Genomic DNA, 24,068 nt, shown 5'->3' with positions numbered 1-24,068 from the left:
ACAAAAGTGCCTTTTTTGCAGCTCTTTGTTCAAGAACATTTATGTGGAATTTTAATTTAGAGTGGGCTGGTACCTGGAAAAAAACCTAAATTAATCTGACATTCATAGGAAAAACAAAAGAGAAAAAGCAAAAATCATAGGCTTTCTATAAAAAACCTTCCACGTATTTTTCTAACAGATCTTGGGAGCTGACATTGCCCTTAACTTGGAGAGAGGATTTTGAGAAGCAATCATCCCCGAGCAAATCTCATTGAATCACAGAGATGTAGAAGTTTTGCAGTAAGGAATATCTTTTCTCTTTTCAGGTTAAGGAATATCAACTTTCATAATATTCTTAAGTAGACAGAGTGCTTATTTATTTTAACCTCCTATTTATGCACTTTATTGTAGAGAGGTGTTAACTCCTTTTAGGTGAATTTGCTACATGTTCCAGTGCTATCTGACCACCACTTACAGGCATATTTCTCCTTCCTATTTGTTGTTGCTGGTATTCAGTTCAGCAACCATTTAAATCTAATAACAATCATTGGTGTATTTTGTTTTTTCATACAAATATTTTAATTAAAAAATACAGAACTATGAATTAGGTAACTGTCAATGCTATGCTAGCAAATAATTAATTGGTAAACAAAGTTTAACAAACTGAGGGGAAAACATTTTATTTATTTTTGGTGCATCAAATATTTTAAAAATAAAAGCTAAGTATTCCATGTCATCATGCACTCAACTTACTTAGGGTGTTTCATCAGTCACACAAACTAACATTTTAATACAGATGGTTTAATCACAGTCAATCATACGATAACCTGCTCTAATCTCACCTGCAGGAATGTGAAACACACACAATATTCTAAGGAAATGCTGATAAATAAGACACCATTACCCTCTATTTTTAAGATAATGTAATTTGACAAGAAAAGAAATGGAGGAGGCTAAAGGAATACAAATATGGTATTTTTATACCAAGCATCAGAAAATCCTCTAGACTAGCAAACTCTGAAAGGTATCCTGCTTTTCAAGTCTCTCTCAAAATGGCAAAAATCAAAGCCAATTCAAAAGTATTTATTGTATGGAAACAATCCATTTTGTTATAATAACCACTTCTCTCTAAGACTCCCTAATCAGTCACGCAGAGAATGAACAATAAAACTCTTTTGATTCCATGTATGTTGCTTGCAATTTTGGAATAGTCAATTCACTTTCTAGTCTTTTTACTTTTGTGTAATAGGAAAAGAGTTCTGGTCCATTAACTCGCCCACTCTCTCCTGGAGGAAGTTAACCAACTCAGCTAACACAAAAACATGCGTTTCATCCAGGTCTTGTATGATGAACTTCTTCCCCAGGGCATTTGACTCATCCAAATATAGCAGGAACTGCTTCATGGCTGGGTCGCTGTAGAGACAAACATGAACCAGAATCCATATTATTGTCTCATGACATGATACAGCAACACAGCAGTAAGTAAAACAACTTTGGAATAATGGAACGTGAAAACTGCTTCCTGAGCAGCATCCTCATTTTCAAGAGTTCTTTGTTGCCTACATCCATCATCTTAGAAACGCTTTCCTAAAAGTTATTCTTAAGCAATAGTGACCCTTTTGGAGTACTTTACAAATTAAACTGTGACCAGCTAAAAGGGCCCAAGAGGAAGAAAACTGGTTGCCTGACTTGCAGAGAATACTTGGTGATTCTATTGGTATTATAAAATATGTTTTCAGTAAAACATGAACAATGAGTTTAAGGTTCATTTGTCTTTTCTTAACACTTATAATTTAATATCCTCAGTTTACATATTTTTGTTCTAGCCTGATTTAGCTATAAATAGTATAGACAAAGCCACGACCCTTTGCTTTCAGTATTGATTTTGTTTAAAATTTCCTGGGAATTTTGGTGTTTATTACAAAAATTAAAAACATGGATGAAAATCAGCACAAAAAATTAACTTCACAGTTGTCCAAGTAAATATCAGGTTAATACTGGGCAATGGGAGGACAGAAAAAAAGCAAAAAATAGAGAAAAGTAAGAGTATTGAAAGTAAAAGCAATTTAATGCTTTGGTGTATTTCATGCACTGCACATATGCATGTGCATGCGTGTATATGTGTCTTGCACTACACTGTCTTTAACAGATAGCCTTGCATTTACACTTAGACCAATTTATTATTAGCATAAACATTTACCCAATGTATTGGATTTTCTTAACAATCCATTTTTTCATGTACTTGAGTGGTCCAAAATTTGGATGAAAATGGGTAAAAACTGTATAATAGCCTTTGTAAAACCTGAGAATTTTTCTATAAAAACTGGAAATGAAGGGCCCTAAGTACAGTATAGCATGAAGTAGTATTGTACCTGAAGCACAAAATGGAGTTTAAGAGTTTCTCAGTAAATCCTTAATTATCCAATATTTTATATTTGCCAAAACTTTGTGGGGGTTTTTGGTAGTGTTTTAAAGTTAATTTTTCAATACCTTAACTAGGCACCTTACCTAGCTCCTCTGGGGCTCTCAGATTTTATTTAAATGCAATTAGTTAAAGGGTCAGTGTTAAAAAATATTTATTGAGCTGAGGTGTAGGTAACAACATAAGAAGGGCAATCTTTACAATGACCACATTACAAAGTGACTAGATAATTTAAAATTAGACTTTTGATAAGTGCTGTGTTCCACTGATATATTTAGCAGTTTCGACTTGACAGCAATATATAAATAAATCAGTGGAACACAGCACTTATTTAATAATATATATATATATTTTACACAAGTCAGGAAAAGTATGTTCTTCAGTGAAATTATGCATTTTTAAACTAATCTCTGGATTCTGGCAACTGGAATGTCCTGGTGCAGCAGTCAATGCTGGAAGAGTAGATGTCAGAACTAAGGGGCTCAGAATCTTTTAGTTGAAACCATTAATTATATTAGAAACTATATTATCTGACAGAAAGGAGGAAATAAGATTTAGCAAGTTCTGCAATTGATATTAGTACCAGTTACCATATTTCCAAGACCTTCTACGGGGGAAAATAAAACAACCCACACATTTGGGTGAACTGTGTACCACAAAATTAAGGTAAACTTTTTACACAATGTAGAAATCCTTTTAGATATTGGCCTCAAACACATAGAAGCATGACTGGAGTGAGGAAAGAAGTTTGCAAGAGACAGAATAATTCTGAAGCCAGAAAAGTGAAAAAGCCTCTAAGTTAAAGCTCATCTAAAGAGGTTACACTAATTTGCATTGGCATGTCTGGAAAGAAACTTAAGATTATATAAAATAGAGGGTGGAAAAATTGAACACCCTAAGTGCTTCTTTATATATTATTTATCATTCCTCCATAACCAGTTGTCTTCCTTTTGAACTTCATCCAACGGCAGGTTACCGATCCAAACTGCTAGTGCCAGATAATTATTAGCATTTGCTTGCTTGCTGTTTAGTGATCTGTTGGAAATGAGTTAGTAGTCTCAGGCCAGATCTCATGGGACAGATGTCCACATCATCACAAAACCATCACAGTTGGCATTAATTGGAGCCCTTCTCATAGTTATAGCAGAAAGGCTTTACCCATTTAGTACATGAAGACTTAACTATATTCTAATCCTTGATGTGGTCCCTCCGGAACAGGGCTTAGCATGCACATTAAAAGGGCGGGGAAGCTTGCAACTGCAGTGCCTTGCCAAATTTTCCTTTGATCTGTTTATAGATACAAAATTCAAACATTTTTTGTTGTTTTTAACTGATCACTTCAGTTTCCAGTGCTGTTCATCTGGCACCTTTCACAAGTTCTAAAAATTAATTTGAAAAAATATTAAGGAAGTAGATTCCCTTATAAAAGTTCTATGACTTCTGCTAGCACAGAATTCCATGCATACTCCCTGAGCTGGCTGTGAGCAGCAAGACAGCAACTGGCAAAGCTTGTCCAGCTAGCTTTGTAGAAATAGTGCATGGGCACTGGTTAGCAGCACAATAAATACTGTAAGTCAGGGGTTCTCACACTTCATTGCACCGTGACCCCCTTCTGGTAACAAAAATTACTTCACGACCCCAGGAGGGGGGACCGAAGCCTGAGCCTCACCGCTCTGGGCAGGGAGGCCAAAGCTGATGCTCAAGCAACCTGCAACCTGAACCCTGCTGCCCAGGGCTGAAGCCCTCGGGCTTTGGCCCTGTCCCTGGGCAGTGGGGCTTGGGCTTCAGCCCTGGGTCCCAGCAAGTCTAAGCCAACCCCGGTGACCCCATTCAAAGCGGGCTGTGACCCACTTTGGGGTCCCGACCCACAGTTTGAGAACCACTGCTTTAGGTTCAAGTCCTTCTTGGACTTATAAATATTTATAAGAGCAGCTAAGTGATGGGATCTTCATACCTATCACACCTGAGAGCAGCTGGAGCGCTGGGAGTCTGGCAATGAACGTGTACAGGAGTGGAATGTAGACAAGTCCCACCAGCAACTGCTATGCTACTCTCATACTTCTTCCACATTAATATTAGGCAGGGCTGTTAGCATGGAACTAATGTGTGAATAGACAAGCAAATGCTAGGAGTGTCTATATAAAAGGCAAACATTTTTAAATGTTTTGCTCCCATTTGTCTGAGACTCTTTAATTTCTTGTCATGGCCTGTTAGCTGAAGATAAACCTGTTGGCATAGTTTACCATAATAGCTCAAGACGATTTAATTACATGGTCACTAGCCTCAATTTTCTCTGACTTTTCTATTTTATTAGTCTTCACTAAAACTATAACAAGCTCTTTGCCTGATTTGCTTGAAAGCAGAAATAACTATATTATAGGGATCAGCACTACATGTAGGTTGAAAGACCCTCCCCCCGCTATATCTCCCACACATCTTTCCTCTGTCCCACCCTTTCACCTTCTCCTGCTGATTAGATTTTTACTCCTAAGGAAAACAATTCTTTCAGAGAATAGAGAGTTTAAGTACATATACAACAAATACTTTTATGAAAAAGCAAGGACAGTTTGAAATACTACTGGAAAGAGTTAAAAGGAGAGAATGTAGCAAATGTTGGAATAATTCCATGAAGCAGCTTGAAGATATTTGTTAACACAGTGCAGTTTGCTACTTGGTATTTTACAGTATAACTATGTCTCACTGCTTTCTAATATTGGGTCACCATATTTAATTTCACAAAATATAACAGTTTTTGCTTGTCTTGGTTACTTAAGGCCAGATTCTCTCAAAGGCAACACTCCCAGTCACTTCAATGGGTGCAGAATAAGTCCCTTACGGACAAATCCTCAGAAGCATTGTGAACACTTCACACCTTATCACTGTGAACTCTGGCCACAAAAAATAAGTAGCCCAGGGAGGATCACCCTGGCGCTGTCCTGACAGTGGTCTAGAACTACTATACTACAGACCCCAGTGTGGATGCAGTGTATACCAAAAGGAGTTTTTCCTGCTGGCGTAGGAACACTACCTCCCCTACCAACAACAGTCTTCTGTCAGCTTGGCTGCATCTACACTTAACGTTTTCTCAGCATAGCTACATCTCTAGAGGTGTGGATTTCCCACCCACTCTTGACTAAGACAGCTATGCTGGTATAAGTTTTAAGTATAACATAACACACAGTAGAAAGCATGTATGGAGTACAACCAAGATCATGGCCATGAAGTGGATGTCACAAACCCTGACTTGTGTTATCTACATTTTGGGGATAATTGAGGGTCTGGCCCTTATTTAGAATTTAATGGCAGCGGTTTAGATTATGTGGCATACATTTACTGTATAGAAAGCAATAATTTACAGACTAAATAAAATTCACTTTTCTAGATTATAAACTGCAAACAGTTGCATACTGGTCTAAGCAGAATTTGTGCAGGACTTCTATTCAGTGGGAGAGAAGGGGGAGAAAAGATGAAGGGAGTGAGGGTTCTACATGTTCTGTAAAGTGTCTAGAATGTTTTAGGCACTAAACAAATAAGAAATGTGTTCAGTTGAAATTCAGCTTAACTACTAACCATTCTATAAGAACACCCTTCAGGACATTCACCATCTTCTCAACACACTTAGGAAGCCCAGATGTGGCAGATAATGAAAACAGATCTTGCTTTGGGTTATGCTTGTAACCAGAGAGAAACTGAAAAGAGGGGGAAAAAAATAATGTAACAGATTTTTCATTGACCAAAATGGCCATTAAAATTTGGCCCTGTATACTTTTAAGTCACTGTAAAATTAGTGAAATGACATGAAAATGTAAACAAAAACCTACATACATTAAGAAAGCTTAGCCTGCATATTAATCTTAGTCTTAGAGAAGATATTATCACATTTTCAATATATACATTTTTCAATAATATCACAAATGAGGAGGAGGAGGAGGCTGTTCATACATTACAGTAATGGAACAAACACAGTACTGTAGTTACTAATACACCTCTACCCCACCCCGATATAACGCGACCCAATATAACACACATTCGGATATAATGTGGTAAAGCAGTGCTCCCGGGGGGCAGGGCTGCGCGCTCCGGCGGATCAAAGCAAGTTTGATATAATGCGGTTTCACTTATAACACGGTATGATTTTTTGGCTCCCGAGGACAGCGTTATATTGGGGTAGAGGTGTACAGAATCTTCTAGTTTATAAAGAATTACAGAGATTATTTAAATGAATCATACAAAGAATGCACATAGTGATTTTGAATATCATAAGTAGTGCTTCTGGGTTTCTTGGGGGTTATTCATTTAATTTCAGGGTTTATTTTTAGTAGTTTAAGTTTTACATAGATTTCCCCCCCGCAAAAAAAATTGGGGGGGTTTGAGCTCTTTTAGTATATACTGTAACAAGGAATGTACATTATATATATTACCCATTACAGCAGTATATACTGCCAGGAGCAATCTCTCTGTACTGTTTGCTAGTGCGCTGTAATGCAGTACCCCTGACAACTGCAGGACAACACTGAAGCGCATCAGGAAACCACCGGGGCGCACCAGCAGGGTCTGCAGGCACCAGTGAGCGTCCAGCAGGTGAGTGGCTGTAGAAATCGCACCCCATTATTGCTCCCCGCAGACAAGCCCCTAGCTACCAGGTGACCATTCTGGCGATAACGGGACCAAACCCGTCACCCGTTGTGCAGCGGGCGGGTCTGTCGGTTGCAGCCGCAGGGCAGCGGCCCGGCTCAGGGGGGCCATAGGGCTGAGATGACGCGGGGGGGGGGGGCGGGGGAGCAGGTGAGGTCGATGGGACTGCGCACGGCGCGGCAGTGGGGGAGGGGGGCTGAGGGCAGCACCGCAGCGGGGCTCCACTGCGCGAGGGGCAGCAGCGGGGGTGAGTGACGCCCACTCCTATTCGCTCTCCCCCCGCCACCGACCTGCGGTTTCCCTGACGACGGAGCAACCGGCTCCGAGCCCGACAGGCGCGCGAGTTCTAAGGAGAGAACCGAACAGCGACAACGCCAAAGCAGCCGTGCGCATGCGCGGCCGGCATGGCTCTCTTCCTGCCCCGCCCCTGGCGCTAAACGGGGATTGGGTGAGGCCCGTCTTGCGTGTTGACGACACACGGGTACGTCGTTGACAGCTGTCGGGAGCCGGGAGAGAGGCGGCAGAGGGGCAGGTAACGGGGGCCGGGGGTGAGCGAGCCTGCGGGGGCGGTGCTGTTGGTCCAGCCACGTGTGGGGAGCGACTCTGGCAGCCCCTGTGTTGGGGGGGCTGCCTGGGGCGCTGGGGGAAGCAGGGCTGCAGGGGGGCGGGGCAGGGTAGTGTCGAGGTGTAATGAGCCAGGCCTGAAAAGAACACGAAGAGCAACTAGAAAAAAGATTAAAACAAACCGCAAACAAAAATTTAAACTGCAACGGCAGTGGGAAGCCTGCCAAACTGTCAGGGGGGCCGCTGGATGGTCACGGTGCCGAAGGCGCACTCAAGGAAGACAAGGCTGTTGTGGAGAAGCTAAATGAAGTTTTTGCAATGGGCTCCCAGGGCGATCTTGGCAATTACCGGCCGCTAAGCCTAACTTCAGTACCAGGCAAATTGGTTGGAACTAGAACAGAATTATTCGACACATAGAAGAACATAGGATGTTGGGAGTCAACATGGCTTTTGGAAAAGGGACTCATGCCTCACCAATTTATTAGCATTCTTTGAGGGTATCAGCAGGCATGTGGACAAGAATGATGTACAGTCAATGTAGCGTAACTGAAATTTCAGAAAACCTTTGACAAGGTACCTTACCAAAGGCTCTTAAGCAAAGTAAGCAGTCGTGGGATAAGGGGCCCTGGTTAAAAAGATAGGAACCAAAGGATAAGAATAAATAGTTAGTTTTCACAATAGAGAGAGAGATAAATAGCACTCTCCTTCCCCCTCGCCCCCGAAGTGTCTCTGCTGGGACCAGTGCTATTCAACATATTCATAAATGATCTGGAAAAGGGAGCGAACAGTGAGGTGGCAAAATTTGCAGATGATAAAAAAAATTACTAAAGATAATTAAGTCCAAAGCTGATTGCAAAGAGTTACAAGGGCATCTCACAAAACTGGGTGACTGTGCAACACAATGGCAGATGAACTTCAGTGTTGATAAATGCAAAATAATGCACATTGGAAAACATAATCACAACTACATGTATAATACAAAATGTTGTGGTCCAAATTAGTTTTCACCTTTCAAGAAAGAGATCTTGAAGTCATCATGGATAGTTTTCAGAAAACGTCTGCCCAATGTGTAGAGGCAGTCAAAAAAGCGAACAGAATGTTATGAACAATTAGGATAAGGTTATTAATAAGAAGACAGAAATATAATAGTGACATTATATATATCCATGATACACCCATACCTTGAATCTTATGTGCAGTTCTGTTTGCCCCAACTCAAAGATATATTCAAATCGGAAAAAATTCAGAGAAGAGCAACAAAAATGATGAGGACTATGGAACAACTTCCATATGAGGAGAGAGAAAAAAAGACTTGGACTGTTCAGCTTAGAAAAGAGACAGCCAAGGGGGGATCTGATAGAGGTTTATAAAATCATGAATGAGATGGAGAAAGTGAATAAGAAAGTGTTATTTACCCCTTCAAATAACACAACTAGGGGTCTCCTGATGAATTAATAGGCAGCAAGTTTAAAACAAACATAAGGAAGTATTTCTTCACACAATGCACAGTCCCAACCTGTGGAACTCATTGCCTGGGGATGTTGTGAAGGCCAAAAATATAACTGGGTTAAAAAAATTAGATAAATTCATGGAGGATAGGTACATCAATGGCTATTAGCCAGGATGGGCAGGGACGCATTCAAAGGGCGTCCCTAAACCTCTGACTGCCAGAAGCTGGAACTGGAGGACGGGATGAATCACTCAATAATTGCTTTGTTTGTTAATTCCCTCTGAAGCACCTGGCACTTGCCACTGTTGGAAGACAAGATACTGGGCTAGATGGACCATTGGTCTGACTCTGTATAACCATTCTTATGTTAGGGATCTAGGCTGAGGAGGGTACAAAGAGGGGAGCAGGGTTCTGGGCAGGGGGAAATACAAGGGGAGACCTGGACTTTGGGAGGGGGTGGTGGGGAGCTGGAAATGCCCAAGTTTAAAGTGACCTGCAAAAAGCTACAAACCCCACCTGGCTTGTGTCTCTATTTTGCCCCTTGGTGATGGGTAAATGGTCCCAGAAAGGACATTTTGTCCTGGTTGTTTTAAGCTCAGCCTTTTAACCAAAGGCTTGGCAGATTGCCTTGTACGGAGAAAGAGTGTCTCCGTTCAAGGCAATGTTCACTAGACATTGGCGTTAAATAGCACTTAATGAAGGCAACAAAAATAATCAGTCTTTCTAAGCACCCTGACTAAAAATCATTTCCCCTCTGAGTTGCTCAGCTTTCACTCCATTGACTCTTGTCTGCTGCTTTGCTAGTTTTCTGGCCATTGTGGAGTCTCCCACGGTAAAATATGAAGAAGGGGTGGGGATGAAGCATAAATAAAAATAATCTTTTAGATTTCATTAACATGTTTTAAAGAAGTAAAAAGGCATAAGATCGATTCCCCCCCCCCCCCTTTGCATGTTGTCTTTAAAATGTCTGGTTGTTCCCTCTGTGGTGTTGTGACATTTGGATGTTTCATAGTTATAAAATTGTCTGAAACTAATGCTTCTTCCTCCCTGCAGCCCAAGAGCATGATCCCAGAGATTGTGGAATTCTCCTGATTTCAGTGGAAAACTGTTAGGACCCCAAATAACTTTGGCAAAGGGAGTGTTGTCTTATCATAATATCATGTTTGTCCTAAATTACAACAGTTGACAGCCCTAAACCCTGTGGTGAAAACAGGCAGAATGCTAACTACACTAGAGTAACAACTTGTTCTTCTTCTTGAAGAAGAGTTCTGTGGAGCTCAAAAGCTTCTCTCTCTCACCCACAGAAGTTCGTTCAATTAAAGATATTGCCTCACCCACCTTGTTTTTCTTGTTCTTCTGAGCTCTTACGCAGTATTGCCCCTTAGGGGACTGATACAAGGCCCACTGAAGACAAAGGAATGACATTGACTTTGGCCTTGTGTTTTAAAATGAAATTTCTGATGATTGTGGGGAACTGCAGTGTTTTCTGTTACAGATTAGTGTGCTTACTGCAATTACAGACTATGATCAAGTGGTATTATAAAAATCTTTCTGAAAGGAGGATTAGACCATAAACTTGATCGTGTCTCCAGAGACACAATGAAAAGGCAATACCTTTCATAATGCAGTGCATCTTTTTCTTAACCTCTTAATTCTTAATAACCACTCAAGTAGCATGTTCATTCATGGATTCTTTATGACCATAGGTAGAAGAGTTTATAGATACTACCATTGATTAGGTTGGATGTTTTTAAAAATAAAAATAGAAAACAAAAATTCCCCAAAGGGACCAGTTGTGGTGCCATTGGGATATTTCACTGTGTGTTGTCTATTTTGTTGAGGCAGCTGGGGAATAAACATTGGACCTAACTTGACAGTGTTCCTCTGTAAATGGAGTTATCTTCTGGAGTCCAAGGACATATTTATTTTCCTAACAGTTCTGTACTTCATCTGTTCTATATTAAATAAGTGGTAATCACTTTAAATAAACAAATCCATGTACAACATGATGGGAAGGGCCATGTATTCTCAGATTGTGAGCTTTGTTAGTCCTGCAGCTTCTTTGTTAAATGAAGAGATATAACATAGGTCTTATAAAGAAAATAATCACATCCCTGTATTGCAAAATTAGACCTTGATCCTGCAAGTACTTGCATGTGAGAAGTCCCATTGAACTAGTTACTCATGTGCATGAATACTTTTGTGATCAGTGCTTTAGGGACTGATCTTGCTCCAATTGCAGTTCATGGGGAAAACTTCCATTATCTTCAATGGGAGTATTATAAAGTCCTTTGAGACCAATCTTTAAGGATATTGAACCACTGGAATTCCCATTAAAGATGATTTGCAAAGGATTTTTTTTAAAAAGGGGGATTGCATCTCTTCCCCCCCCTGTTTTGAGTGGTTGGGGTTTTGTTTTTTCTTTTTTCTTGCTTGTTACATTTTCTAAGGTAAGGGCTGGTCTTTCCTGGTTTTAGCTGTGTCAGACGCTGCTGTGTCCAGTTCTGGTGCCCACAATTCAAGAAGGGTGTTTATAAATTGGAGAGGGTTCAGAAAAGAGGAAGGAGAATGATTGATTTAAAGGATTGTAAAACATGCCATATAAGGATAGACACTAGGAGCTCAATCTATTTAGCTTATCAGTTGGAAGGTTAAGGGATGACTTGATCACAGTCTATAAGTACCTACCTGGGGAACAAATATTTCGATTGCCTGTATTATACAGGAAGTCAGACTAGATGCCACAGTGGTTCTTTCTGGCCTTAGAATCTATGAATCTGGTATTTTGCAGTGTCACACTTTGAAGCTTTAACACCTGCCCTTTCAATCAACAAATGTCCTTCTTCCAAAATGTTATTTAGCCATTGAAGTTAAATAGGTGTTTAAAAGTTACCAAACAAACCAAATCCAAAAGGTTAAACAATGAAACCAAAAATCCTTTCCTCCTCTCATTTTGCTCAGTTTTCATTCTCTTGAGTCTTGTGACATCCTTTCACTAGTTCTCCAGTCAGTGTAGAAACTTGTCTGCACTGTTTCAAGCGATTGCATACTCTGGTGTTAGCGATGTTGAGAACTGTAGCCTAGACAGCATGCCAGCTGCCAACCATCTTTTCAGCACCTTGTCAGAGGCGACTTGGAGGAGGGCATGCATAGACAAAGTGCCTTCACTCTGCCCCTTCCCCCACTAATTTAGGCTTATTTTGTGCAGGATTAGATATCACAGTGCTGAGAAATAGCCTGCTGGCTGCTGCTATCTATGCTACGGTTTAACTAAGTTGATATTAGTAATGCTAGGAAATTTTTCTAAAGTCTCCTTAGCATGGACAGGACTATAGAGTTTTTCTGGGAACAGAAGACTCAAGCTTCATTGGAGGAGCTGAAGGGAAGGAACCAAGTGTCACAGGTCCAGTTGAGTGTCCCCCTCCTGGCTGCTCGCCAGACTGCTGTGAGGTTACCTAGCTGCTGGATCCTCAAGTATTTTTAGCCTTTGGAGTCTGAACAGAGCCCAGGTACACACTTGAGGTGCAGAGCTTCTATCTAGGATCCCCTCCTGAGAGCTGTGACTGCATGGGCCCCTGTGCAGCCCCCTAGAACCAGTTCAATCCTCCTGTAGTTTAAACACACCCTCTCCCAGATCTCCACCTGAAGGTGTGAGCCTTCTGGTTTACCTCTTCAAGGACCATGTGTTAAGGTGTGGCACACAACACATACAGACTTTGCACAGGACTCACAGTTCTGTTCTTTAATAGCATGAGAAATACACAGATCTTTTCAAAAATAATAAACCCTACATGTAATTCCCTGCCTCAGTTTCTTCACCACTTCAGAGTATTCTTTGGGCTTAGGTCAGAGTCCCTTGGGGCTATCTAAGGCAGGGGTTCTCAAACTGGGGGTCAGGACCCCTCAGGGGGTCATGAAGTTTTTACATAGGGGGTCACAAGCTGTCAGCCTCCACCCCAAACCCCGCTTTGCATCCAGCATTTATAATGGTGTTAAATATATAAAAACTTTTTTTTAATTTATAAGGGGGGTTGCACTCAGAGGCTTGCTGTGTGAAAGTGGTCACCAGTACAAAAGTTTGAGAACCACTGATCTAGGGTCTTTCTGTTCCAGTGCATGGTTTATATTCTGAAACATTGGGCCTTCTCTCTCCATCATGCCTTCTCCGACCTTGGTTGGTCCATCCTTATACAAGTCTTGACCTGGTGAGACTTTTATAACCTGCTTTTGTCATCTGTCTCTTTGTCCTGCTTCAGGAACTTCCATTCTCCAGCCCCGTGCTGAGGGAAGTTGGAGAGAACTCATTTCCCAATTTGGGAACCCTTCTTAGCATAACTATTGTGTGGTCAGAGTATAATTGTTAAGATTGACAACTCTCTGTTGTCGCTGGTATGGGGAAGATGTGACAGGGTCTTGCAAGCAGTAGTGAAATCCCTATAGAGATATAACAATTTTCATAGCAACAACTCCATATTATTAGAATTAGTAAATTGTACAAATAAGACTCCCCAAGTCATCATACGGAGCAACTGCCCCTTTTTTCTTGGAAGGAGTGGAACAGTATTAATCAGAAACTAACAAATACAAAAAAAGGGCACAAGCCCATTTTTATTTTTTTCCCTTTGGAGATCACTTTAAATCAACTGGAAGTTCCAGGTGCTCAACATCAGGCCCATAAACACCTTTCTTATGGGAGCACTGTCAACGTGTGCATGCATTAGTTTGTCATTTTGAGTTAGTAAGAACTGTGGTCATATGGTGACTTAATTTGACATTTGTTTATTTAAAAGGCACTTTATATGTCCATTGTAATTAGTTAATTGTTGAACACATGTTTGATAGTGCTCATTTGTTTTTTAAATGCATTTTAAGAAATTAATGTCTTCAATAATGCAGCTTACATAAGTATATGAACACAAACATCCAATGATACAGTCAACCTGTGGAACTCAGCCAGAGGATGTTGTGAAGGCCAAGACTATAACAGGGTTCAAAAAAGAACTAGATACATTGATGGAGGGTAGGTCCCCTCCATCAATGGCTATTAGCCAGGATGGGCAGGGGTGGTATCCCTAGCCTCTGTTTGCCAGAAATTGGGAATGGGCGACAGGGTATGGATCATTTGATAATTACCTGTTCTGTTCATTTGGGGCACCTGACATTGGCCACTGTCGGAAGACAGGATACTGGGCTAGATGGACTTTTGGTCTGACCCAGTATGGCCGTTCTTATGTTATGTTCTTTCCTATAATAAAATAATAATTCTGTGTTGTTACCACAGTGTACCTAGGGACATATAATTTTTGTTTTGTTTATATTTTATAGTAACCTACCATATCCGTATTATCAATAATCCTAGGTTTGGAATCTACCTTAGTATTCTTATGGAATCCATCACTACATTGGAAGAAACATATTCCAAATATTCTGGAAAGACTCTGAACATCTATTAGGATTTGCCATAAAGTACTCAGTGTTAGTTTATATTATTTATTTGATTATTGCTGTGATCAAAAGTAGGAGTGGTTTTCCATTGTCTGATAATGGATTGCCGGATCTTCCCATGTATTGACTCCATTGGGTCTCTTGTCTTATTGGATCCATTTGAACCCTTTTGATTACCAATATTCAAACTGTAATGCACACAGAACAATCACACTTGTGTAAAAAGTGCCACATATATCTACCTAAAATATGAATGGCAACACATCTCTTCTGGATTCCCATCACTTTCTTGTGAAACTGTATATGAACATACTATGTAGGAACCTGTACGCAATTTTTGATATTTTTATAATATTTTGTTCATTTTTATAGTATGTACTATATACATACTATGTAGGAACCTGTAATGGAAAGTAAGTAATGAAGTCATTCAGCCTTCAACTCATCAGTTCAAACTTCTGAACCTCAACTACTTGCCTTCCATCATCTTGTTTGAGAACTGCAACCTTAACTCTGTCTTCTGGTTTTCCAATGTTTGTGAGTGTATTTGTTCGTTTAATCCTAATATTATAAGACACATGCTGGGCAGTCAGTGAAATAAGGTAGTAACTTTAAGATAGTTTTAAATAAAGTTTTATTGACCAATACATCTCTTCTTATAAGCTTTCTATGCCAGATCTGATTCTGAGCCCCATGTAGATGATAAATATTTAATTTAGCCAAGAGCACTTTGCCTCTTCTTGAATCCATGTCTGAAAATAATAGTTAGACTGCCCAAAGCCCTAGTGTTACTTCAGACTTAGTTGGTAGAACAGTATCTTCTAATTTTTCTTGGTATTGTAATTTGCAAATGTTGAAAAAGTTATCAAGTCTTGGAGTTATTTTAATTTTAAGGAGGTTAATTCTGTCCTCCAAGTGAATATCTGCTGAGACAATGCAGTTAAATCTTGGTATCTTCCCTGACATTAGGGCAATTGGTCCCATATAAATCATATGTAGAAGGAGTAACCCTTATTCTGTAACACTTAAACCCTTTATAACCATAAAGGGGACATCTGTAGGGAGAACACAATCAACTTCCCCCAATATGTGATGCTTCTCGTGTATCTTAATTAGTGTTATATCCTGAGTTTTCCGCATGAGATTTAAGACATGAAAGAGAATCTGAATACACATCTCTTATTGTTGCATCAAATACAGCCAATAATTGTCAGTGACACAGAATTTGACTGTATTGCACTTCATTTGAAGTTTTCTTCAAAATCTGTTTGAAGAATAGAGTGGAGCTGTGCAGAAGCTGCTCCAATACCACAGCATTTCCAAGTGTAAATCTGCACAGGAGTTAACTCTGCTAGAAGCAGTATTAAATCCCTCCAATGGACTAGGGGAGGAGGGTAGTGCATGGTGATTCAGGCCCGGTGAGACAATATTATTCTTTCTCTGGAGGTAACAAGGGAACAGTATTAAATGTTAAGAGAACTGTGTACCACATTTGTACATAAGAAGAATGGTTTGGAGCTTAAGGCATTAGACAGGGACTTAGGAGATCTTGGTTCAGTTCTCCGTTCTGACACAAACTTCCTGTGTTACTTGGGCAAGTTACTTAATCACTTTGGGCTAGATAGTGATTCCCTTACATTGAATAGCATCTAATTTCTTGAGTAGTGGCACTGACTTCAGTGGTACTACTTGAGGGGTAAGAGATAATCCTATGGGCTTGTCTACACTACCACTTAAGTCGATGTAACCCAAGTCGTTCATGGGTGTGGAAAAAGCCACTCTCCTGAGCGACATAAATTACATCGACTTAAAGCGGTGTCCACACTGCGCTCTGTCGGCAGCAGACACTCTCCCGTCGACATATCTTCTGCCTCTAGTTGAGGTGGCGTAATTATGCCGATGGGAGAGTGCTCTCCAGTCGACATAGCCCATCTTCACCAGAAGCTGCAGCTGCGCCAATGTAGCATGGTAGTGTAGACTAGCCCTATGTAGTTGAGAAACGTGCAGTGTGGCTATCTAAGCCTCAGTTCCCCATGTGTAAATGGGGATAATGGTAGTTACATATGTCACAGCGGTGTTGTGAGGATAAACCCGTTATTATTTGAGAGGCACTCAGATACTTCAGTGACAGACTCACTGTGGTATGTTCCGTTGGCAAAACTAATTATTCGGAGCTTCCATATTCTTAAAATATGCTTTGTGGTTGTGGTGGTGACTGTATTCACATCAAATATCTATGTTGCTTCATACCTGACCTCTCTATGTAGTAGGCCAGTGGTTTTCAAACTTTTTTTTCTGGGGACCCCGTTGAAGAAAATTGTTGATGCCCATGACCCAGTAGAACTGGGGATGAGGGGTTTGAGGTGTGGGAGGGGCTCAGGGCTGGGGCAGAGGGGTAGGGTGTGGGGGTGAAGGCTGTGGGGTGGGTCTGGGAATGAGGGGTTCAGGGTGTGGGAGGAGGCTCAGGGCTGGGGTAGGGAGTTGGGGTGCAGGAGGGGTCAGGGGTCTGGGCTGGGGGTGCAGACTCTAGGCTGGGGCTGGGGATGAGTGGTTTGGGGTACAAAAAGGGGTTCCAGCTTGGGGGGGGGCTCAGGGCTGGGGCGGGGGTTTGGGGCATGGACTTACCTCTGGTGGCTCCCGATCAGTGGCACAGCCGGGATGCAGAGGCAGGCTTCCTGCCTACCCTGGCACCACGGATCACGCTGTGCCTCGGAAGCGGCCAGCAACAGGTCCAGGTCCGCGTGACTCTCGCCTGCAGCCACCCCCCCCCCAGCTCCCATTGGCCAGAAACTGGCCAATGGGAATTCAGAGCCGGTGCTCGGGGCGGGGGCAGTGCGCGCAGCCCCGTGGCCCCCCTGCCTAGAAGCCGGACCCGATGCTGGCCACTTCCGGGGTGCAGCGTGGTGTTGGAAAAGGTAGGCACTAGCCTGCCTTAGCTGGGCAGCACCGCCGATGGGACTTTTAACATCCCGGTCGACGGTGCGGACCAGAGGAAGGCGACCCAGTGCTTTACATGCTGTGATCCAGTACTGGGTCGCAACCCACGGTTTAAAAAACACTGTAGTAGACTGTAGTACAGTCACAGTCCTGATAATATTCTACCTCTTCTTAATGTTGAGGGAGCTATAATTTTACACACTAGAAAATATCCTCCACCTGATAGCTACAGCTACTTTTCGCTTCTTTTCTTTTATGAGGGTAGGTGTTTCTGCAGGATTGTGCTTAGCCCCCTTAATGTGCTTGATCTTCATCAGCCCAGGCCATGACAGAACCTTAGAGCAAAGCATATGTTTATCAAGTGTAGACTTTTACCTTCTTGGATCAGGACTGAGGGTACGATTTTGGCACAGAATTATTTAGTAAATTTCACAGCAGAGGTGCAGGGAAAAACTAAGTCACAGTAAAGGGGCGAGGGGTTGAAGAGCGATCCAACCCTACCTTCAGTCCGCATTAGCGGCTCCTGTCCAACGGAGCTGGGCCCAGCTCGCTACTCTGGGTGCTGTAACCTATCACATGTGGTTGCAGCGCCACTCAGGTTTGGTACATCCACCCCTCTGTTTCCATTTACAGAGAGGCGGATGGGCCACACCGGAGTGGTATTGTGACTGTATGTGTAGCTAAGTTGCAGTGCTAATCAAATTTGGCCAATTCGCTCTTCCATTTCCATCTGCAAAAGAGCAGAGGGGCCAAACCTGATTGGTGTTTCAACACCCAGAGCCAGGACCTGGACTGAGCCCCACAGGACAGGAGCTGGTACTGCAGAGTGGGCTCCTCACGGACTCTATTCAGATTCATGATTACCGTGAACATTGTGACCTCCATGTGAAAATTATAGCCTTAATCATAACCTTTTAACAGCAGAAAACTTCTGACAGTTTCTGTGAAATACATCTTTCAAAGATGTAAATGTTTATTTGTTGTTGAAAGCCCCATCAAGCAGATGGTTGTATAAACAAAATCAATTCTAAACATTAAGAACAATGAGATTACTACGAATTGGTGGTTGAAAAGCATATATGATGCAGAGTAATGTCTTTATGGAGCTGTGGAAATATATGATACACCTCTACCCCGATATAACGCGACCCGATATAACACGAATTTGGATATAACGCGGTAAAGCAGCGCTCTGGGTGGGGCGAGGCTGCGCGCTCCGGCGGATCAAAGCAAGTTCGATATAATGCGGTTTCAGCTATAATACGGTAAGATTTTTTGGCTCCCGAGGACAGCGTTCTAGCGGGGTAGAGGTGTACTTAATGAATAGCTACTAAGATGCAGCAATGGAGACATACTAGAGGAGAGAGGTAATTTGAAAAATATGCACAGTAAAATCAAGTGTAACACACAGTTTTATAAAGCACTGTGTTAAACTTTTATCATTGAAGTGTAAGCTACCAAATGCAGTAATTTATGGATTTCTTAGGTTCTAGCTGTCTGTCACTTCAGTGTTCAATATAAATGAGTAATGCTTTTCTGCTCTTGAGGGAAAAAGACACAGAAATTTGCTGCAGGTTTTTAATTATATTACCTAAATTAATAATTTTTGTTTGTACATCTACAGAATGTCGTTGTCTGCTTATTGTGTATTTTGCTGCAGAAGAATAGGAACTTCTGGTCCAACCACAAAAAGTGATCTGCCGTGGAAAGATATCAGTAAGTGCAATTCTGTAAATATTAGCCCGATGAGGTCATAAAAATGACTGTGTTGCTACAATAAGCTGTGTATTTACATTATGTATTGGACTTCACAAGATGATATTGGAAAGGTCTACATACCATTTGTAACCCCAAAATACTTGGAGATGATATGTTCATGTTTTCAGTCTCTCTCCCATCCCTCCAGTGTATTGCCATCACTCACCTTGTCAAACAGAGTTGTCATTTAAAATATCATTATTATGCTTCAGTGTCAACACTTCATTGACATGAGTGGCGTAGCTAGCATTGCTCAGATAGATAGCTCTGCACTGGTTAAGCTTTATTCATATCACAAAGGGCTAGCTTCACAACTGTAAAGGCTAGAAACTTAATTTATTTGAAAAAAAAAGAAAAGAAAACAAAAGATTTTTAGAGCAGTCTCCAAAAAATTACCATCTAATTAAGCTTCAATAAATTGACCTCATTCAATGCCTGTTTTTTCACCCTTAGAACCATAGGAACAAACTTATCCTGAGATTCTTAAAGCAAGGGGCAACATTTGAGTAAACGTAGCTCCTGGGTTCTTTTCCTGCCTGCCTGCTGGCACTAGGCCTACCACCCTTCTTTCTTACTCTCTACCTTCCTTCTGCTTTCCCTCTCTAGAAGGAGAGCCCTCTGGATTCCTAATCTCTCTGCCCCAGCATCGAAGACTGGATACTTCCATTCTTGATAGATAGCAGACTTTGTGTTTCATGCCTGTTTTACCTTCCCTGTCAGTAACTTTTCCAGCATGTAGCTGCTTCTCGTTTTCAGGCCAGAAATCTTTGAGAAGCCTGCTCCATGCTACTTCCCTGCAAGGACAGAACCTGGTGGAGTGGGAGGTGGGGCAAGTCTCCAAAGGAAGTTTATTCTTGACAGGATGAGATATGTCCTATTGGGATTCGCTCCTCCCAGTAGTAACAGACCCTCTCCATTGGCTCCTCTGGAATCCAAAAACAGGCTCACCTTGTCCAGGTATAAAATGCCTTAGGCTTGGCCAGTGTCCTTAGAATTAAAGTGTAAAGCACTATAAGTGCCAGGTACTGTGTCAGCTGTCCTGTTTAGATGAATGAGATTTGACTGAATTCCTGTAAAGAAAATCTATTAGAGAGACCTTTGCAAGACTTGACAGATAAGAGCATGTATCTTCCTGTATTTACCCCCACACAGTAGAGATCTCAATGAAATTATTTATTTAAAGGAGGAATCTTCTTCATAGTTTATGGCAACAGTTCAGTAGTAGCCATATTGTTGATCACCTGCTACTGAGCTTATGAATGTCACCATCAAGAGAGAATAATACTGAAGAGAAGACAAATATACTGTCAGTAATAAATGATTTATTAGCTTATTTAGCTGTGAGAGCAGGGAATTTTGTAATTTAAAACTAGAGGGGAAGAATGTAGAAAATAGAATCTATCAATAGTTTTCAACTACTGAAAAGATGGAGTCAAAAACAGAAAAATGAGTATGAAAAGCCTGCTCTATTCCTCTTTACAATTTTTATCATCTTTGATGTACAGTATCCAGAACTGATCAAATGCCTTAACTTTTTAATAACAATTTGTATGCACACAGTTTGTTTGACCGTGGGTGTTTTTTTATTTGTTTAAGGAAAAATTTCAAAATTAACTGGATCACTTATTCTCGGGTAAGTTGTAACTAACAATTACCCATCTAATTTATATCTTTTATTTATATCTGAAGTTATGTCACTTCCCAAAAAAAGGATGTTGCTAAGGTATCTTTAAACATGAAGTACCTTAAGTTTTAAATGATAACTGAACATCTTTGCATATTTTAAACTACTGTCCATTAAGATCTCTTCTCTTTCTTTGCCTTGATTATTTGAGACACTATACTGGCCCGTGCAACATGTCAAACACTTGATTACAAAGAAGATCAAATGTGTATATTGTATTTGATAAAATATATTCTCTATAGAGCAAATAATGATTTACCATAAAACAGTTTTCAACCTATATTTGCCTTCTTCATTCTTTGCATTTGTATTTTTAGATGATATGGTGGTCCCTTCTGGCTTTAAACTCTATGACTAATACAGTATTTATATTCCATTTTCTTTTCTTTTTTTTAAGAGGTTTTGTATTTATTACATATGAAGTTCTGGCCCTAAAGAAGTTACTGACACTCGATACTCAAGCTGTACAGCAAGAGAAACTGAAGTCCTATATTTATATAAATACAGTTTCTTTAGATCCCAGTGAATGTCAAGGTAAGCTATGTAAGATTGTGTGCTGAGAGACAGAACTAAGAGAGCAGCTTTTCAAACAATGCGTGAGACACTGGGATGGTAAAAGAGGACTAAAAAGAATTTGGTCATGCTGCATGGTCCCGTAATAAACATAGTGTGAGATTTTCTATTGTGCCGCTAAGAAGCATAGCACAGAACTTGTAGCCCAGTGTGGGAGAGAGAGAAAGTGACATTAAACCACCCTTGTGCACTTCTGATCCTAGGCTGCTACATGGCCCCCTGGCATAATGTAGACAGCCCTTGGAGCCTGTCTAAATTACAGCAGCCTCCCAGGGCTGCCTGGAATCTCCACAGCCCTGCATGCTGCAGTCCCACCCTTGGCAGATCCCCTCCCACCCCAGCACGTCCCCTTCACCCGTGGCTACAAAGGGGTCATTGGAGGTGGCAGCCTCACTGCTGTTTTTGACAGTGCTTGCACCTGGGGATTCCTGTCCCATCTGGGTACAGAGCTTTTAGGGCTCTTATATGCCTCTCTGGCCCTTTTACATGGCACACAGGGGCTGGAGTGGGGATGAGGATATCGACAGTAATAAATGCAATTGTCGGTGCTGAATACTGTTCAGCTGTGCTGTCTTGCATTGCACAAGGTATGCATTCAATTTTCCCTCTTCCAGAGGCAATAGTAAAGACGATTATCTATTCATTCTCCTTCCTTTATTTTTTTGAGCATCATCTGACACACATGTATAACTGCTGATCACTTAAACTGACATTGTTTCATGGACCCTTGAGAACAGCCATGTTATCATTCTTATTAGGAAATGGAATTCGAGTTGTTTCATCTCTTGTATAACCTAAGTGTTAGAGTGCTGATCTAATCTTGTAACAAAACCACTTCTATGCTTTTATTGTACCTTATCCATATTATTTGGGCTCAGAGTTTAAGTGGCTCAGAAAATTATTGTTATCTCATAAATAAAAAGCACTATGAAGTTATTATAATTCTTTAATATAGAAAATATGTTAGCTGAGCTTTTTATCTTCTTGAATGTAATTTGCAAAAAAAAAATTATTAAAAAAACCTAATAAATTTAGGTGGTCCTTTAAATAAAGCATCTTTCTAACTGAAAAGTTGGGCAACTGCTTCAGAACTTAACAGGCTGTTTAAATAAATACAATTTTAGACTGGTAAAGCTTTCTCTCTCCCTCTGCACACATTGGTTTTATCCTTTTACATTTTAAATGGTGAACATGAATGGTGTCATTGTAGATGTAGAGATTGACGTTCTTAATCTCAGTCCATAGAAATACTGCATAACAGACTAGGAAGAATTTCCTTTTTCTATTAGTTCACATATAGTAGTACGAGAGGCAAAATAATATGGACCTACTATATAAAAGGGAATATAAAACTAAATGTTTTAGATACAGCAACACTGACATGCAAGCAGCTCTTGGTTGGAGGTTGGTAATAAACAACACAAATCATTCAGCATGCCAGTGTGTGTGTAGAGAAGCTTTGGTAACAAATCCCTACTTTTGTGAAAAGCGCCGGAAGGTCTTTAATGTCCAGGCAGAGACAATTGGACCTCAACTCCTCATCTGAAAGACCCACACATAATAAAATGCCTACTTTGAAAGGAGAAAGGGTTAAGTTTAATTCTGCTGTAACTTGAATTTATGGTTTCATGGAAACTGGTTATTTCAAACCTGAGCCTGAGACCTTAAGCCACTCCTCCAGTTTAAAGAAAAAAAAAGTGACAGTCTTTTGTCCTATTTATATGTGCATTAATTTTTCTTTTGACGTCAGTGGGAAGCACACCTATGTAAAGAGAATAACCTAGAATACAAAAGAGAGAAATGTGCAATATTCTCCCATAGTAACTGTTTGAAGAGTTTTTTTTTAAATCTTTATGATTGTCGGTTCCTGGGCATAATACTACAACATTTCCCTTATCAACCTTGAATAAGCCTATAATATTTTCATAGGAATCACATACAAGGCAAGAAAAGAACTTCATAAAGTAGTGAGGAAAATACTAGAAACTGAAGCTAAAATTCTCCGGAGACCTTTTGATGGTAGGTATTAAGAGTGGAAATGTTGGCTTGTCTGTGATTAATATTCATGTTTAGAAAAGTACAAATTTATTACCTTTAGAAAATAGAAGCATGTTTCTTATGTATCTGATACTAGTTTGTAGTTATAATATTCCTACATGTTTGTAATATTTCATGCCACTTTTACAAACAGGGTGTTTAAAGGAAAGTTATATGCATTATATTTTGATAACAAATGTTAGACACATGCTAGGACAGAATACTGCATCCTCTTTCAGAAGAGATTTGAAGCTTAAAACTTTTGTGATGCCAAAAGCATTGTTTGGTGAAGAAGTCCTGGAAGATTTTTCATTTTAGGAACTAGGTGTGAGTGTGTGACACTCTTCATCAGGATTGTTGTTAGTGTTAATTGAAAGGAACGCAACCTCTTTGTAATAGTTGTGTGTGTGTGTTAGAGCACAGGGCTTGGTATCAGGACTTAAAGGTTCAATTCCTGATTCTGCCATCAGCTTGATATGACATGTTGGGCAAATAACTTTCTATCTGCCCTCATTTACCCATCTGTTAAATGGGTATAATATGTACCTCACAGAAGTGTTGTGCGTGTGGTTCAGTAAATTAAG

General features: G+C 40.6%; 2 protein-coding genes across 2 annotated transcripts in view; one reads left to right on the top strand and one right to left on the bottom strand.

Annotated features, from left to right (window-relative positions):
- Nucleotides 1-643: 643 nt before the first annotated feature.
- On the bottom strand, nt 644-7,450 carry GTF2H5 (general transcription factor IIH subunit 5). Its single transcript, XM_065401185.1, has 3 exons — nt 7,327-7,450; nt 5,972-6,090; nt 644-1,392 (listed from the first exon to the last, which is right to left on the bottom strand). The coding sequence occupies exons 2-3, from the start codon at nt 6,004-6,006 to the stop codon at nt 1,212-1,214; spliced, it is 216 nt and encodes a 71-aa protein (XP_065257257.1). The 5' UTR covers nt 6,007-6,090; nt 7,327-7,450; the 3' UTR covers nt 644-1,211.
- A 61-nt stretch (nt 7,451-7,511) lies between these two features.
- The window catches only part of SERAC1 (serine active site containing 1), a 52,884-nt gene continuing 36,327 nt past the window's right edge, over nt 7,512-24,068 (top strand). The window contains exons 1-5 of the mRNA XM_065401855.1: nt 7,512-7,568; nt 19,057-19,148; nt 20,787-20,823; nt 21,272-21,408; nt 23,377-23,466. Of these exons, the coding sequence (XP_065257927.1) occupies nt 19,058-19,148; nt 20,787-20,823; nt 21,272-21,408; nt 23,377-23,466 (355 nt within the window). The 5' untranslated portion in view covers nt 7,512-7,568; nt 19,057. The remainder of the gene's footprint in view (nt 7,569-19,056; nt 19,149-20,786; nt 20,824-21,271; nt 21,409-23,376; nt 23,467-24,068) is intronic.

This window comes from Emys orbicularis, chromosome 3 (assembly GCF_028017835.1).
Source record: "Emys orbicularis isolate rEmyOrb1 chromosome 3, rEmyOrb1.hap1, whole genome shotgun sequence".
NCBI classification, from domain to species: domain Eukaryota; kingdom Metazoa; phylum Chordata; order Testudines; family Emydidae; genus Emys; species Emys orbicularis.
Note: the sequence above shows the minus strand (reverse complement) of the source record. Positions and strands in the feature narration are given on the sequence as shown.